This window comes from Schistocerca americana, chromosome 2 (assembly GCF_021461395.2).
Source record: "Schistocerca americana isolate TAMUIC-IGC-003095 chromosome 2, iqSchAmer2.1, whole genome shotgun sequence".
Taxonomy (NCBI): Eukaryota; Metazoa; Arthropoda; class Insecta; order Orthoptera; family Acrididae; genus Schistocerca; species Schistocerca americana.
Window position 1 is genome coordinate 864688147 of NC_060120.1, and position 17082 is coordinate 864705228.

A 17082-nucleotide genomic window follows, 5' to 3' on the forward strand; every position below is an offset into this window, starting at 1 on the left:
ATTTGCTTGCCTTCTTCGCTGCTCCCCCCCCCCCCCCCCACCCCCACCCCCCTGCAAAGAAACCCCTCTAAACAAATAGTTGATAAAAAACTGGCCCTCCCTACCAAGAAAGCCTCAAACTGTCTTTGCCTTGCCAACTGATCATTTCACTCACAAGAAAGTTTTACATCCATTATATGAAAACAATCTGTTTATCATTGCCTACCAGTTCAACTTTTGTGTTAAGCAGTGTTAATTCATAAATTAGCAAGGTATATTACTTATATTGCTGTATATTGTGACCTATACATACAAACTTATCGAGCACGTCAAAAGCAAACACAATAATCAAAATAATAAATAAAAATTTCATGTAATGGAGGTAAAGAGAGGATTAACATGTAAACAAATTAGTTTGAAGGACTTTATTCTGAATTTTGTAAGGTTAACAGTTCATGCTTAGTGAATAATAATCACAATTCACATCACAACCTGTTATAAATGTAGAGTATCACAGACAAATGCCCATTTCTAATTGAAATTGTAACAAGTGAGATCCAAGAATTGTGGTAATTATTATACATTAAAATTTCTGAAATATTGCGAGATGAAAGAAACTAGTTCATAGAAAAAACCTGTTTAATTCAAGCACTGCTATACAGCAGTCTGAATATTGTACAGAAAATATTGTTACATTATAATATATGCATGTTAACAGGCAATGATAAAAGCGAAATCATGTTGCAAAAATGGAATCTGTTGAGTTATATATTAATGGAAAGGGAACATGATCCAGGGTTCTTCTGAGCGCACACAATGAGACCAGTCAAATTACCCATGACACAGGCACACAATCTCAACAATCACTAATTTCAATGTCCACTATAAATTCACAGGGTTTGTCTTAAGAAGTGGTTCCATGACTAGTATCATATCACTTAATTGTTGAAGTTAAATGTGGCCGATGATATGAATTAGTTTATCACAATGATTTTCCATAGTTGAAAATTATAGTTAAACATGATTATACATTTCAAAGCAAAACAAATTTTTATCATTACAATTCTAACTATCTATGTCCCATCTCATTTTTGTAGACAGCCTTAACCAAAATGTTTATAAATATAACCACAAAATTCTTCACTTGTAGCCTTACCTCCATCAGAATCTAAATAAGCCTCATTCATAGTAACAGTTTATAATTAAAATGGACGGTATTTCTTACATAAAGTTTAATATTGATCAATTCACTTGGCTGTACCAACTTAACATTAGAAAACAGTTTGTAGTGTTCGGATAGCTGCTAGATGAGCCCTTGAAATTATGTAATTACTACAAAGCACCTGTGCTATGTTTTCTTATGTACAAAAAAGCTGCCTCAGGACCCATTCTGTAAAGGCTATAAAAATATGGAGCCAGAAGAGACCTTTTGCTAATAAGCTCTACAACAAAGAAAGTGAATTAGAAACACACACAAATTTGGCCCTAATAACCACAAAGCCAGATAAAAATTATGAAAGCGATAACAGCACATCATCTATAGCAGTACATGAAACAAATTATTTGCTGCTCTCCCCCCACCCCTCCCCCCTTACAGATGACCCACCAAGGCATGGATCCACAATGATTGTATGACTATAGCCAATCACAAGTGGTAGTCTAGTAGGCCAGATTATCAGGATAAATTACCTTGAAAAATTTCTGTTTTGCCAAAATTAGTTTTGTATGACAATGAAGCTGCCTTATAATGACTCATACTTTGATGGGCACGATTCAAAAATTAACTAGAGCAACCACATTTAATTACAATAGAAGAAATATTTTACCCCAGGAAACTACATAGTACAACAAGTCACTATCATTCCTTACAATCTTCACAAGATTGAGGTGTATTTCAATTATAACTATACATTTGTACAAAGGAGTGTTCTGGGTAACAAAACATTTCAGAAATGCTATAATTAAATAAATTAGAAGGAAATTATGAAATGAGTAAATCCACGAAGTATGGGAAAAATCACAATGTGCATGCCTCTTAACCCACAAAAATAAATACTATACAATGCATTATTACTGAACAGTTTGATTTCCTTGTCATGTTTTGCATGTTATGTAAGTTTACAGAGACTATTATGTCAACAATAACGTCTAAGCTACACCTGTTCACATACAAAAAGAAGACTACACACACACACACACATATACATATAATCATATGTGACTCATGGTTAACTCATATTATACCTGTAAGAAAACTAATAAATTTCATCTGAAGCCAGTGCTCATGAATGAAAAAAGAACGTGCTGTAATTATTGTATCTCATCAATAGTAACAAAGACTTAAAATGCAAATGCTACACATTTTGTAACATCACTGAGAATCAACATGAATTCTTAATTCATTCTGCCTGATTCAACAGGTAGCATCTAATTCAGGAACTTGACAGCTGATTTTCTGAGGTAATATCATGCAATCAGCATTACTTTCATCTTAGCACTTCAGTTTGCTTCCTTGTTTCTTTTTGTTGTGAATGTTGTTCACGTAGTCTACTGATTGTTGTGGCCGGAAGTGAACCTGGTGTCTTGAAGATGCTCTGAATAACAATGCAAGAGATGGAAAAACCATGTATATCAATGCTCAATGAATCAAATTAGAGAGAGAAATCCATATGATAAACATTTGTAACAATAATCAAATAATTAAAATTAAACTCAACATTTCTTGTGTATGGGGTTTTTATGATACACACCGAAGGAAAAGTATAGGGTGTATCAAAAAGAATCATCCGATTTGACACGTCTATATTTCTGAAATCAATAAACATATACAATGAATTTTGTTTTTTGACGAACGGGAAATTCAAAAAGTTTTTTTTCATACCTACTCATCGGTAGTCAATGTGGCCCCTTTAGATGCATGGCGTATGTCAACACACTGCAACGAGCATGTCCTGAGTTACAGCTTCCATAACTGCTGTTATACGATGTCTCAGCTCATTCATTGTTGTTGGTAATGGTAGCACATAAACAGAATCTGTTATAAACCCAAAACAAGTAATCACATACAGTCAGGTCCTGTGACCTTGGAGGCCAGTAACGTAAGACTGAATCATTTGGTCCAGTGCGACCAATCAATTGTTCAGTAATCTTTTGATCTACAAATTCCTTCACTTCCTGATGTGGGTGCACACTGCTGCTACTGAGCGGGAACCATATAAAACTCGAGAGTTTTCCCTTTCCAACAGTATGTTGTTCACGCACATATCTTGAATAACATAATAGTTTTGATTTTTTTTAAAATCAGATGATTCTTTTTAATACCCCCCGTGTACTGGTGCTAGATTGGACATTTTCTTCTGGTCAAGAAGTTCTGTAAAGAATACTTTTAATGGTAACAGTTACTAATGTACAGTAACACTTGACAACAGGACCGAATTACACAAAACTACTTGTAGCTAAAGGAACATTTAAATGTAAAGTGGATACTTCAGTGTGATTTTCAAGATTCACACAGCAATTCAAATTTACATATTTTATATCAGAAACAGAAGAACAACTTCAAATAGCCAAGATCACTACTGCCCGGCATTTACTGCGATGACTGGTTTCAGCGAACTATGTTCCACAGTAATTCTTTTTAATAAAGTAGTGAAATAATGTCACTTCACAAAATTTACAAAGCAGAGTTACAGCAAATTAAAGCTTATAATAATAATTGTTCACCAAATACATGGTCACAATTTTATGCAAAGCTAATGAAAATAATTTTAATACCCTTACTGCCTACTGCCCATCATCAAAGTTGGAACACCCACTAGTAGGTGATAGGGAGCAGTTCGACTACCACTGCACTAAATGGCTTCCATTGACAGGTCAAATTTATTTAGTTACATTGGTGTTTTTTTAAAGAAAATAGTTTCTCTCATATGTAAATACTGAGCACTGTTTCCAGTACATTACTACTCATGTGACTTTACAATGAACGCTGCTACTTGCCCGGTAGCTAACAGAGTATTTCAATTCTTAAATATAGACATTCAGGTAAATTGTAGGAAAAGTGGTTAGGAGGAATGCTTTTAATTTTCTTTTGAACCATTTGGGATTCCCAATTTCTTGTTTTATATTAGCTGGGAGCAAGTTGAAACTTTGTACCAGAGCACCTTATTTCACAGTGAACCCTAAACAAAAAGGCAAAGTCTGCATGAAAATTATTTTTTGTCATGTACTGCAACTGTGTATTACCGTTCAGTTACTGTTATTAACAAGAACCATTAAGGATTAAATGTATTGTGCAATGTAAAAATTCCAAAATGTTTCAAATGTGTCTGCAAGATGTATGTACATTTACTTTACATAATATTCTTATAGCTTATTTTTGCTAAATAAACATCTCATTTACACTTCGTGCACTACCTCAGGTGAAAATCTTATAAAGTAACAAGAACTGAAAACATGTAAAACAAGCCAATATACTTGTTTTAGATTAAATAATTGAGCTTCCTGATTACTTTATGAATGCGTTGACTCAATTTTAACTTGTCAGTCAGCTGCATCGCACTGTGTTTCACTTAGTGTACAACCATTAATATCTGCTTCTGGTATGAACATGTCATCACTGCTTGTCTGAAAGTGCAAAATGTGGGTCTTTGTATGATTAGGATTCACACTGTGAGCTGTGAACTACTATTGTATCTGTTAAGCTATTATCTAAACTGAGTCAGGTGATGCTGAGTTTGTGCCTATGATTAATGTGTTTGCTCCATCTGCAAACTCTTATAATTTTTCAACCACCCTTTGAAATCAATGGCTGCTGATCTTTTATATAGGTTAAGAACAAGAGTGGAACCTGTATATTGATCCTCTTAGTACCCTTCTTACGTCCCCTTATTCCAAGCCCTTTTCTTGTCTGTCAATGAGGTTACCAACATTGTGTTATAGAGGCAAGACTCCATCCATGCAGAGCTATGCCATTACTACCATAACATCTCAATCTGCTAAGTCAAATTTTGTGATCCATGCAATCAAAGGCATGACAAAGTCACAGAATGTACCAACAGGATGATTTTTTGGTTTATCTCTGTCTAAATTTCGTTTATGAGGCCTTTTATTGGTTTCTCTGTGGAGAATACCTTACAAAAGCTGAACAGAGGCAGCTAACAAGTTCTACACAGTTAAATGAATGAGTATCCTATTACATTTCACATTTTCAAACCATTTAGAGAAGTCTGGATGGAATGAAAGAAGTAGTTAGAGCTGGTTTGATTGTCTCCAATTTACAGATGGGTGTTGCTATAGCATAATTATGTCATTCAGGAACTACAACCAGTCACGGATTGATTAGAAAGATAGCTTAAAAGTTGTCCCATCAAATCATGGCAAGGTTTCAGAAATTTTGCTTCGAACACAATTACAGCCAGCAGAATTACTACTTTTTGATGTCGTGATGAATTCTGTGTGCTGCTTATGGTTTGTAGTTTTGAAACTGTGTGTTGGTGGCGCATCCAATGTTTGCCCACATAGAGCTAACTTGTGTGTATTTGGTTTTTGTTTGTGGATGCAATGTTTGTTTTTATTGTGAGGGAAAAAATCACTGAATTTGAAAGTGGAGAGGTAGCTGACTGCTGAGGGTGAGAGGCAGCATGTGCCCAGGATAGAAAAGTGACACCAGTAACCTCCATAAAGCTTCAGGCCCAGGGAGTTGTGCCCTGTGCTGTAGAGGAGTAGACTGGGAGGGGAAGAGAGATCAGAAGATGAGGGAGACTGGAGATGAGGATGTGAGCACATGGTAAGTAAGGTTAGGGTCATGGTGTAGGTGGGAGTGGACCAGGAGCAAGTGGAGAGGGGACAGGTGGTGGTTGTTGGGATGTTTAAGGGGGACTAAACAGCGAAGGTCATCAGTCCCCCATTCCAAAATCAGGCGAGCCGAAAATCTACGGAGCAGGTAAAAACCAAAGGGGGAGGAGACGTCCCCCCAGGTGCTAAAAGAACACAAATGCAGCAACAAACACTACAGACAAGAACAGGACAGAGGAACACCAGACAGAAAGAAACAGAAGAAAGGAAGATGGCCGGAGACTGGTTGACTGACCACGAGAACAAAAAAGGGAAAGAGTCAACCATCTCACGGGACACCAGAACAGCAACAGACACAAGGACAAAAGACACAGAAAGGGAAAGGTGCAGGACCTCCCTAAATCGAACCATAAAACGGACTAGCACGGATAAAATTTAAAACGTCATCAGCCATGGAGGCATCGTCAGATAAAACCAAAGCCAAAGTGCCCGGGAGATTAAAAGATTGCCGGAGTGTGCGCAATCGAGGACACTCCAGCAAAATGTGGCCGACCGTCAGCCGGGACCCACACCGACACAGGGGGGGGGGGAGATCCATCTGACGCAACAGATGGCCGTGCGTCAGGTACGTATGGCCGATGCGCAGCCGACACAGGACCACCGAGTCCCTGCGAGAAGCCCGCAGGGAGGAACGCCACACAGCGGTTGTCTCCTTGACAGCCCGCAGTTTATTCGGGGCTGTCATGCCACGCCACTCAGCAGCCCACATCCCAAGCACCTTACGGCGCAACACCAGCTGCTGGTCGCGAGCCGTAAGGCCGATCTCCAAAGCTGGGGCATCTATCGCCCCTTTGGCCAGCCTGTCAACACGTTCGTTCCCCGGGATGCCAACGTGACCTGGCGTCCAAACAAAAACCACCGAACGACCAGAGTGGGTAATGGTGGAAACAGACTCCCGAATAGAGGACACCAGAGGAGAAGAGGGATAGCAGCAGTCGATGGCCTGGAGGCTGCTCAGGGAGTCACTGCAGATGACGATGGACGCACCTGAGCAGGAACGCATATGCTCAAGAGCGCGCAAGATGGCCACCAGCTCTGCAGTAAAAACACTACAGCCAGCTGGCAAGGAGCGCTGTTCAACATGGGCAGCGTGAGCAAAAGCGTAGGCAGTGCGACCATCAACCAGGGAACCATCAGTGTAGACAGGCTCACAGCCCGGAAATGAGGCGAGGAGCGCAAGAAAACGGCGACGGAGGACCACAGGCGGAACCGAGTCCTTGGGTCCCTGTGCCAAGTCCAGACGGCCGGCCGGCCGGCCGGGGCAAACACCAGGGAGGCGTAGGTGCACGGACCCGGAAGGGAGGCAGAAGAGGGAATGACCCCAGTTCGGACAGCAGGGACTGGACGCGGAGAGCTATGGAAAGCCCAGACCGAGGTCGCCGTTCGGGCAGATGGAGGACCGTGACAGGGAAAAGCAGGCGACGATTGGGATGGCCTGGCGAGCAATGAACGTGGACAGCATAGTCGGCGAGCAGTCGACGGCGGCGAATCCGCAGCGGGGGAACCCCGGCCTCGACCAGTAGACTATCCACGGGGCTCGTACGAAATGCGCCAGTTGCAAGCCGAACCCCACAGTGATGGATGGGGTCTAACAACTTCAACACTGAGGGTGATGCAGACCCATACGCCAGGCTCCCATAATCAAGCCTGGACTGCACAAGGGCTCTGTACAATCGCAACAGCGTGCAGCGATCCGCACCCCAAGATGTGTGGCTGAGGCAGCGGAGGGCATTGAGGTGCCGCCAGCACTTTTGCTTCAGCTGAGTAATATGAGGAACCCATGTGAGCCGGGCATCAAACATGAGACCTAAGAAGCAGCAAGTGTCCACCACTTCAAGTAGGTGGCCGTCGAGGTAAAGTTCAGGATGAGGGTGGACCGTCCGATGCCTGCAGAAGTGCATAACTCGAGTCTTGGATGCAGAGAACTGAAAACCGTGAGTCAGAGCTCATGATACCGCCTTGTGAATGGCGACTTGCAGCCTGTGGTCGGTGACTCCCGTAGTCGTGGAGCTAAATGAGATGCAGAAGTCGTCGGCATACAAAGAAGGAGACACCGACGACCCCACTGCTGCAGCCAGACCATTAATGGCCACCAGAAATAAGGAGACGCTCAACACTGAGCCCTGCGGGACCCCATTTTCCTGTATATAAGATGAACTAGAGGTGGCACCGACTTGCACCCGGAAAGAGCGGCGCAATAAAAAGCTTTGAAGAAAAGCCGGGAGCCGACCACGAAGACCCCACTCATGCAACGTGGGGAGGATGTGATGCCTCCATGTTGTGTCATACGCCTTCCGCAGATCGAAAAATACAGCAACGAGATGCTGACGTCAGGCAAAGGCTGTACGGACAGCAGATTCCAGCCGCACCAAATTGTCCACTGCAGACCGGCCCCGACGGAAGCCACCCTGGGATGGAGCGAGGAGACCGCGCGACTCAAGGACCCAACACAAACGCCGCCCCACCATACGTTCGAGCAATTTGCACAAAACGTTGGTGAGGGTAATGGGACAATAGCTGTCCACTGCCAGTGGGTCCGCACCGGGCTTCAAGATGGGGACAATAACACCCTCTCGCCATTGCGACGGGAACACGCCTTCGCTCCAAATGCGATTAAAGATCGCAAGAATGTGTCTCTGGCTGTCCCTGGAGAGATGCTTCAGCATCTGCGCGTGGATGCAGTCTGGGCCTGGTGCTGTATCAGGGCAATCGGCGAGGGCAGCGAGGAATTCCCTCTCGCTGAAAGGAGCATTGTATGTTTCAGAACGACGCGTGTGGAATGAGAACAGCGTCCGCTCGGCTCGCTCCTTGAGAGAGCGAAAGGCGGGGGGGATAAGATGCAGTCGCAGAGCTCTGAGCAAAGTGCGCGGCAAGCCGTTCAGAAATGGCGGCAGCGTCCGTGCTGACAGCGCCGTCCAAGGAGAGCCCAGGGACACCCATAGGGGTCTGGTATCCATAAATCCGCCGGATCCGGGACCACACGAGTGAGGGGGAGACATGGGAGCCCAAGGATGAGACATACCTCTCCCAGCACTCCTGCTTACACCGTGCAATAAGATGACGGGCCAAGGCACGGAGCCTCTTAAAGGCGATGAGGGTCTCCAGAGACGGGTGCCGCCTATGACGCTGAAGAGCCCGCCTACGGTCGCGAATAGCCTCAGCAATCTCCAGCGACCACCAGGGGACAGCCTTCCTCCGAGGGAGGCCAGAAGAACGGGGGATGGAAGCCTCGGCCGCTGAAATGATGGACGTGGTTAAAACACGGACCACCTCGTCAATGTCACCCTGTGGGGGAGACTCAATGGTTGCCGCAGAAGTAAAACCCGGCCAGTCAGCCCTGTGGAGAGCCCAGCGGGGCAGGCGCCCAGAAGAATGACACTGGGGCAGTGACAAATAGATGGGAAAATGGTCACTACCACACAGGTCAGGATGCACTCTCCAGTGGAGGGATGGGACAAGTCCAGGGCTGCAAATAGAGAGATCGATGACCGAGAACGAGCCATGGGCAACACTGAAATGCGTGGGAGCACCGGTGTTCAAGAGGCTAAGGTCGAGCTGAGCCAACAAATGCTCCACGGCCCGACCGCGGTCATCTGAGACAGTCCCACCCCATAGAGGGTTTTGGGCATTGAAATCGCCCAGAAGCAGCAAAGGTGGCGGGAGTTGAGCCAGCAGCGCAGCCAAGACATGTCGGGGGAGCTCCCCATCCGGAGGAATGTAAACAGAGCAAATAGTAATAGCCGGCGAGAGCTCAACCCTGGCAGCAACTGCCTCTAAAGGCGTCTGAAGGGGTACTGGCGAGCTACAGACAGAGTGGTGAACAAAGAGGCAAACCCCACCTGACGCTCGTTGACAGGCAGCACGGTTCTTATAGTATCCCCGATAACCGCGAAGGGTGGGGGTCCGCAGTGCAGGAAACCAAGTTTCCTGCAGAGCAATGCAGAGAACAGGGGAATCACTCAGAAGCATCCGGAGCTCAGGCAGGTGGCGGAAATAACCACCGCAGTTCCATTGGAGAATGGAAGCAGGAAGGGACTGGGAGGGCGTGAATGTGACTAAGAGGCAGACAGCGCCTCAGAGCCAACCGTTGCCACCGGGGGAGAGTCAGCTGAGTCCATAGGAGAGGCCCCCAAGGGTTCCGTGAGGGCGAGATCCGCGGCAGAGGCGAGGATCTCCACCTCATCCCCGGAGCCAGGACTATGTACAGCAGGCGGTGCTGAAACCGCCGGAACGTCCTCCTTCTTGGACACATGCCGTTCCTTCTTCTTACGTCGGCCCTTAGGGTGAGAGGGCTGGGAGAGCTTCTCTGAAGGAGCGTCGGAGGCTGACGATGACGCAGAAGCCCTACGACCAGCAGGTGGCGGAACCTTCAGCCACTGGCTGACATCTGGCTGGGAAGGAGAAGAAACGGAGGAAGGGAGAGCCCCGAGGGACCCCTTCCGCGAGAGAGGAACCGGCGGAGGCAACGCCGGCGGAGAAGGAGGGGGAGGAATCGAGCCTCCCGGTTGTGGAGTAGATGTCACTCCCGAAGTAAGCGTGGGGGGAGCGACAGAAGAGGGTTTGCCCCCAACTGCTAAGGGGGCAACAGAGGAAGGCTTGCCCCCAGACACGAGGGGGGCAGACAGAGATACACGGCCCCGAGGGCCCACTGAAGGTGGCACAGATGAGGCGACAACCGTCACTCGCGTGGGCGACGATAACGTGGCTGCAGCATAAGATGGTCGAATGGAAGCAGGATACAACCGTTCATATTTCAGTTTTGCCTCTCGATAAGTAAGCCGGTCCAGGGTCTTAAATTCCATGATCTTCCGTTCCTTATGAAGAACGGGGCAATCCGGCGAGCATGGAGAGTGGTGCTCCCCACAGTTGACACATACAGGCGGAGGCGCACATGGAGAATCGGGATGAGAGGGGCGTCCGCAATCTCGACATGTAGCGCTGGATGGGCAACGGGAGGACATATGCCCAAACTTCCAGCACTGGAAGCACCGCATCGGGGGAGGAACGTATGGCTTCACGTCGCAACGGTAAACCATCACCTTGACCTTCTCGGGCAAGACATCACCCTCGAAGGCCAAGATAAAGGCACCGGTGGCCACCCTGTTTGTCTTGGGTCCTCGATGGACACGACGGACAAAATGCACACCACGTCGTTCCAAGTCGGCTCTCAGCTCGTCATCGGATTGCAACAAGAGGTCACGATGGTAAATAATCCCCTGGACCATATTTAAGCTACTGTGGGGAGTGACGGTAACAGGGACGTCACCCAGCTTATCACACAAGAGCAACGCTCGTGACTGGGCTGGGGAGGACGTCTTGAGGAGGATGGACCCATTCCTCATTTTTGACAACCCCGCCACTTCCCCAAACTTAACCTCCAGGTGTTCCACAAAAAACATAGACTTCGTCGGAAGAAAGGAGTCACCATCAGTCCTGCTGCAGACAAGGTATTGCGGTACGTAAGGCTCCCGCTTGGCACTAGATCGGCGTCCCTCCCATGGCGCAGCCAACGAGGGGAACGTCTGAAGGTCATATTGCGCAGCATCGAAGTTGACTCTACCTCGCTTATAGACGCTGGTGGCCGTGCGACCACCAGCTTGGTGTGATTTATTGCGCTTCATTGCGCCACATCCGCCCAGATGCCACCTACTCCGAACGAGGGCTCTCCCCAAGGGCGCCACCCAGCCAAAGCAACGGATACCTGGCCGATATCCCGTTGCCTGGAGTCCCCGTACCCCAGACAAGATGGGCACATACTCCTTGGCATGCATGGGGAGGAAACAGCTCTGGCATCTGTAGTGCGATCCCTGCGTGGTCAGGGGGCTACCACCAAGAGGGTACATGACGACCCCACCACAACGGACTGGCTACCGTGCTGGATTTTAGGTGTTGAGAGGGTCCACAGTTGTCGTGGGCGCTAAGAAGAAGAGTGCGCAGAAGGCGAGAAGGAGACAACCCAGAAGATGTGGGGCGTAGTCCCCCCCCCACACGACAATAGGTAACATGCAAGATGGTGGAGCACGATGGACCAATAGAAAAACACCACGTAAGGTGTCCTTCCCCAAATGGCACGCACTAACAACGGAAATTTGGAAAAAAATAGGTCAAACCCAAGAGGGGACCATCACAGAAGGCCGAAACGTTTGAGACTCCTTTTAGTCGCATCTTACGACAGGCAGGAATACCGCGGGCCTATTCTTAGCCCCGAACCCGCAGGGGGGGGAGAGGGGACAGGACGCTTACAGGATCAAAGGGAGTGTTGCAAGGACAACTCCTACCTACAAATTCAGAGGAGCTAGTGTTAGGCAGGGAAGGGTCCCGATAACAAGGTTTGTGAAGCAGCTATTGAACTCTAGCAAGTCATGTTCAGCAGTGAGTTCTGCCACTGAGTATTCTACTGTGTCCTTGGCTACAGTCAAACTGTCATCTGGATGTTTCTCAGTGCATAATTCCATTCAAAGCACTGTCATCGAGTAACTGCTTACAATTCTGTGATACAGCACTTTTCTTCTATGGCCTGTACCTATATACACTGATGGAAAAAAATTTCACCACCAAAAAATAAGTAACGTAGAATAATGAGGTTTTGAGAATACATTTGGCTATGTAACCTATTTAAGTGATTAACACTGCAAGATCACAGGTTAATCTAAGTGTGAGATAAGATATTGCAAATGTGAAATGCTGGTAGATTAATAACTGGTGTAACTGCCAGAATGTTGAACAGCTGACGAATGTTAGCTTGTGGGGTGGAGTTCCATGCCTGCTGCATTTGGTCGGTCAATATAGGGACGTTTAATGCTAGTTGTGGATGATACTGGAGTTGTCCAATGATGTCCCACATGTGTTCAATTGGAGACAGATTTGATGATTCAGCAGGTGAAGGCAACAGGTCAACACTCTGCAGTGCATATTGGGTTACAACAGCAGTATGTGGGTGAGTGTTATCCTTTTGGAAAACACTCCCTGGAATGCTGGTCCTGAATGGTAGCACAATGGGTCAAATCACCAAATTGGAATACAGATTTGCAGACAGGGTGCATGGGTTGAGAGTGCTCCTGCTGTCATGTGAAATCACACCACATCCTGTAACCCCAGGTGTAGGTGTAGTGTGTCTAGCACGCAGGCAGGGTGGATGCAGGCCCTCATCTGGTCTCCTCCTAACCAACAAACAGCCATCATGAGCACCGAAGCAGAACCAGCTTTCATCTGAAAACACAACAGACCTCCACTCTGCACTCCAATGAGCTCTTGCTTGACACCAGTGAAGCTGTGAATGGCAGTAGTGTGGGATCAGTGGAATGCTGCAGGGCATTTGGCTTGGAGCTGCCTTTGAAGCAACCAATTTGTAACAGTTCGTTGTGTCACTGTGGTGCCAAATGCAGCTCAAACTGCTGCTGCAGATGCAGTACAATGTGCCAAAGCCAAGTATTTCTGCAATATCGCAGAAGGAAAATCCAGCTTCTCGTAGCCCTATTAGATGACCTTTGTAGAACTCGGTGAGGAATTGACAATGGCATCTTTTTCACCCTAAAGGCATTCTTGACTAAAATCAACTCACCATGTCCTCTCAAAGGTGCAAACCTGATTTCCGTCCTCATAGTGGCACTACTACTGCCACTGCTACACAGTTGGTGCAAAATTGGAATAGAAATCATCTTTCAGATGTAGAAATGTGGCTACAATATTTCGTATATGTCACACAACTCACTCTAGGTGTTGTGATTTTTTTTCCATCATTGTATTTTATTCTAAACATATGGCAATCATATTGACTATTGGTTTTACAAGTGAATCACTGCAGGTTGTTGGGTCCAGAAACAAACAGTCAATGGCTGCTTACATCAGTCCTGGAATCATTGTAAGAAATATTACAATGGCAAATAATCCAAAACTAGATGTCAATGACATTATGTTTAACTTGTGCCACATAGCAGATAATACTAGCTTAAGGATAAGTGTACAATTTGTGATTTCGGATAAAAACAGATAAATTGAAATATAAACGAATGAAGATAATGAGAAATCTGTACGGACCAGAAAAATGTGGAATTATAAATGACAATGGCACCACAAATTTTAAGAAGTCTTCAAGATTTGTATCTGTCAGTCAGATGATTATGTCTATGATCACACCAGGAACAAGTAGGGAAGATTGAGGAAACAGACATACTATTTATTGTTTTCAAATAGTTAACAATTTGGGTCTTCAGAATCCAATGCAGAGTGGGATGAACTAAGGCATAATAATTACATTTCGGAGGACAAGATTACAAAATGCTGTTTGACCGCCTAGAAATACGTTTTCCTATGTTTTCGCTAAATAACTGATGGTGAGTGCTCCTGATGGTAAGTTCTAAGTACCAAGATATATTTCCTGCACCATTGTTGTACCTGAGCTCAATGTCCACCTCTAATGATATCATTTTTGAAAGGATGTTAATGCTGGCCACATACAGTGTGAACAGAGAGAGTTATCATTTTACAAGAATGAACACAATTCCAGCAGGGAGGAAACACTGGACAACTGTACAAGGAGGGTTGAACATATGTCAAAATCCAGTCCAAGAATTGTTAGCTTCCCTAAAGGACTGAAAGATCTCCAACCAACAATTGCCCTTGGTACAGACTCCACTACAGCCACTGGGTCACATATCTCTGACTTAAATGAATATTGTTCGCTGCAGAAGCTTCATCTGTAAGTTCAGTGGTCTACCAAATGCATTCCATTTACACACAGGCATCACATGTCTGGGCAAATGTGGTGTCTTGTCTACCTCAAGTAGCTCCAGGAACAGCAGGATATTGTACTGTTTATGGACCTTGTCATTAGTGGGGAGGCTTGTGTGCCTCAGCGATACAGATAGCCGTGCTGTAGGTGCAATCAGAACAGAGGGCTATCTGTTGAGAGGCTAGATAAGCATGAGGTTTTTGAAGAGGGGCAGCAGCCCAATAATTGCATGGGCAACAGTCTGGATGATTGATCTGTGGAAGTGGAAGTGGGTTTAGCCATACATCGGGCAGCTTTTGAAACAGCATAAGCAAGATGTGGATGAGTAGAACATGCTACGTATATTAATGATTTCACAGCCAAACAATAAGGAACATTCCTGACAAGAGTATTACTATATTCATTGTCTAATTTTTCATTAACACAGGGAGTTTTTAATGGTTTCGAATCAGCCATGTTCAAACAGTGTACAATCTTTTCTGTGTATGCTAGCTGTGAAACAAACAAGCTCTATTTGCATGTCTAAAAATAAGTCTAAAGATCCCACTGTTATTTTGATGTCTTACTTTAACAAATCTAAAAATGAGTTGTTCCAGTGATAAGCCCATCACCGACATAAATAGCAACCAGTAATTTTTCTGTTACCTTGACGAACGTAAAGACAAAGATCTGCCGTAGAACTAATAAAGCCATTCTTTTTCAGAGTGAAACTTATTATTCCAGCAACAAGGTGATTGATTAAGTCCATGCAATGATTTCTTGAAGCGACAAACACGACCTGGCCCATCATTGAAAACTTCTGGTTGAGTTGAGCACATTTCTGTATACAAGTCACCAAACAAAAATGCAGTTCCAACGTCAAATTGACCAATTCTCAAATTTTCTACTGTTGCAACCACTATTACAGCACGAATTGTGTCATAATGAGCAACTGGACTAAAAGTTTCTTCACAGTTAAGTCCAGTACACTGAAACATACGATGCACAACCAAATGAGAATGGTATTGATCAATCGATCCACCAGATCTATATTTAATATGAATTACCTATCCATTATCGATAGTGCATTTTCCTTTAGGCAGTTCTACTAAGTCCCACGTATCATTTTCTTCAAATTCCTTCATTTCTTCTTCATCATGTTAAACAATTTATTCGAATTACTACTTTCTGTAGCTTCACTGCAGTTTGTTAGTGCAAGCTCTTCATGGATTGCTTTTGACAGCCAAACTAATGCATTTGATTCTTGAGACTGTTGAGGCTGATATCCTAATTTGTAGTCACTAAATTTCACTGGGGGACATATTCACAAGCTGGACATTGATTTGGTAACCAATTCAAATGTTCCTGATCACTAGTTTCAATTTGAGAGTATCAGGCAAGAAAGGAATAAGCAAAAAGAGTGGTGGTGGAGGAAAGAAGAAAGTGGATGGAACAGTGGACCATAATGATGGAGGAGGATAGTGAAGATTCAAAAAAGGTGTTATATGGGATGATTAAAAGTAAGAGGAAGAACAGAATGACAGATTATGCTTGAATGGTGAACAAAAGTGAACAAGATGTAGAGAATAAGGAGGAACTCAAGAACATGTGGAAGGAGTATTTTGAAGAACTCCTGAACACGAATGGGGACCTGGATGAGGAGGAACAAGGGGAGGAGAAAAAAGAGGAGGAACAGCAAACAGAAAAAGACCTTACATGGGGAGAAGTGGAAGAAGCATTGGGCAAGACGGAGGGAGGGAAGTCACCAGTCTGGATGAGCTGAGTGAGGAGATGGTGAGAGCAGCAATGGCTATATCGAGTGATGAAAATTGTGTGGAGACAGAAGATGATCCCAGAAGATTGGAAGAAGGGCATAATTGTCCCAATCTTTAAGAAGGGAAATAGAAAAGAGTGCAAGAACTATCGAGGGATACCACTGATGAGTCATTGTGCCAAGATTTTTGAGAAAATTTTGGAAGCACGAATTTGGGCAAAATTTGAAGGAAGAATGAGAGAAGGTCCACGGTGGATCTAATTTTTGCTCTACAGCAACTTAATGAACAGCACTATGACTATGGAATAGATCTACTAATGACCTTCCTGGACATTGAAAATGCATATGATAGTGTACATAGAAGTAAAGTGTGGAAAGCCCTGGAGAACAGAGGAGTAGCAAAACAGTATATTTGGAGGATAAGGGAAATGTACCATGGAAGTGTGAGCTATGTGAAAGTGGGAGGAGAGAGATCAGCTTGGATTGAACAGAAGAATGGCTTGAGGCAGGGAAGTGCACTTTCACCATTACTCTTCATTGTAGTGATGGATGATATAATGAGTACAGTAGCATAAGTAATTGGTGAAAGGAAGATAAAAGCTATGGTGTTTGCAGATGATATGATATGATTTGGGGGAATGAGAAGGAGGTACAAGAGCAGCTGGACATATGGGAATGAACAGTACAAGAATATGGGATGAATTTAGTATAAGTAAGAGTGAGATGATTATCACAACAAGAAAGAAGGAGAGAGGAACAACTGGAA

The 17082-nt window shown here is 44.8% G+C and overlaps 1 protein-coding gene across 1 annotated transcript in view; it reads right to left on the bottom strand.

The window, feature by feature from the left end:
- Positions 1-389: 389 nt before the first annotated feature.
- The window catches only part of LOC124594771 (growth hormone-regulated TBC protein 1-A), a 55762-nt gene continuing 39069 nt past the window's right edge, over positions 390-17082 (bottom strand). Inside the window, exon 7 of the mRNA XM_047133169.1 lies at positions 390-2573. Within this exon, the coding sequence (XP_046989125.1) occupies positions 2466-2573 (108 nt within the window). The 3' untranslated portion in view covers positions 390-2465. The remainder of the gene's footprint in view (positions 2574-17082) is intronic.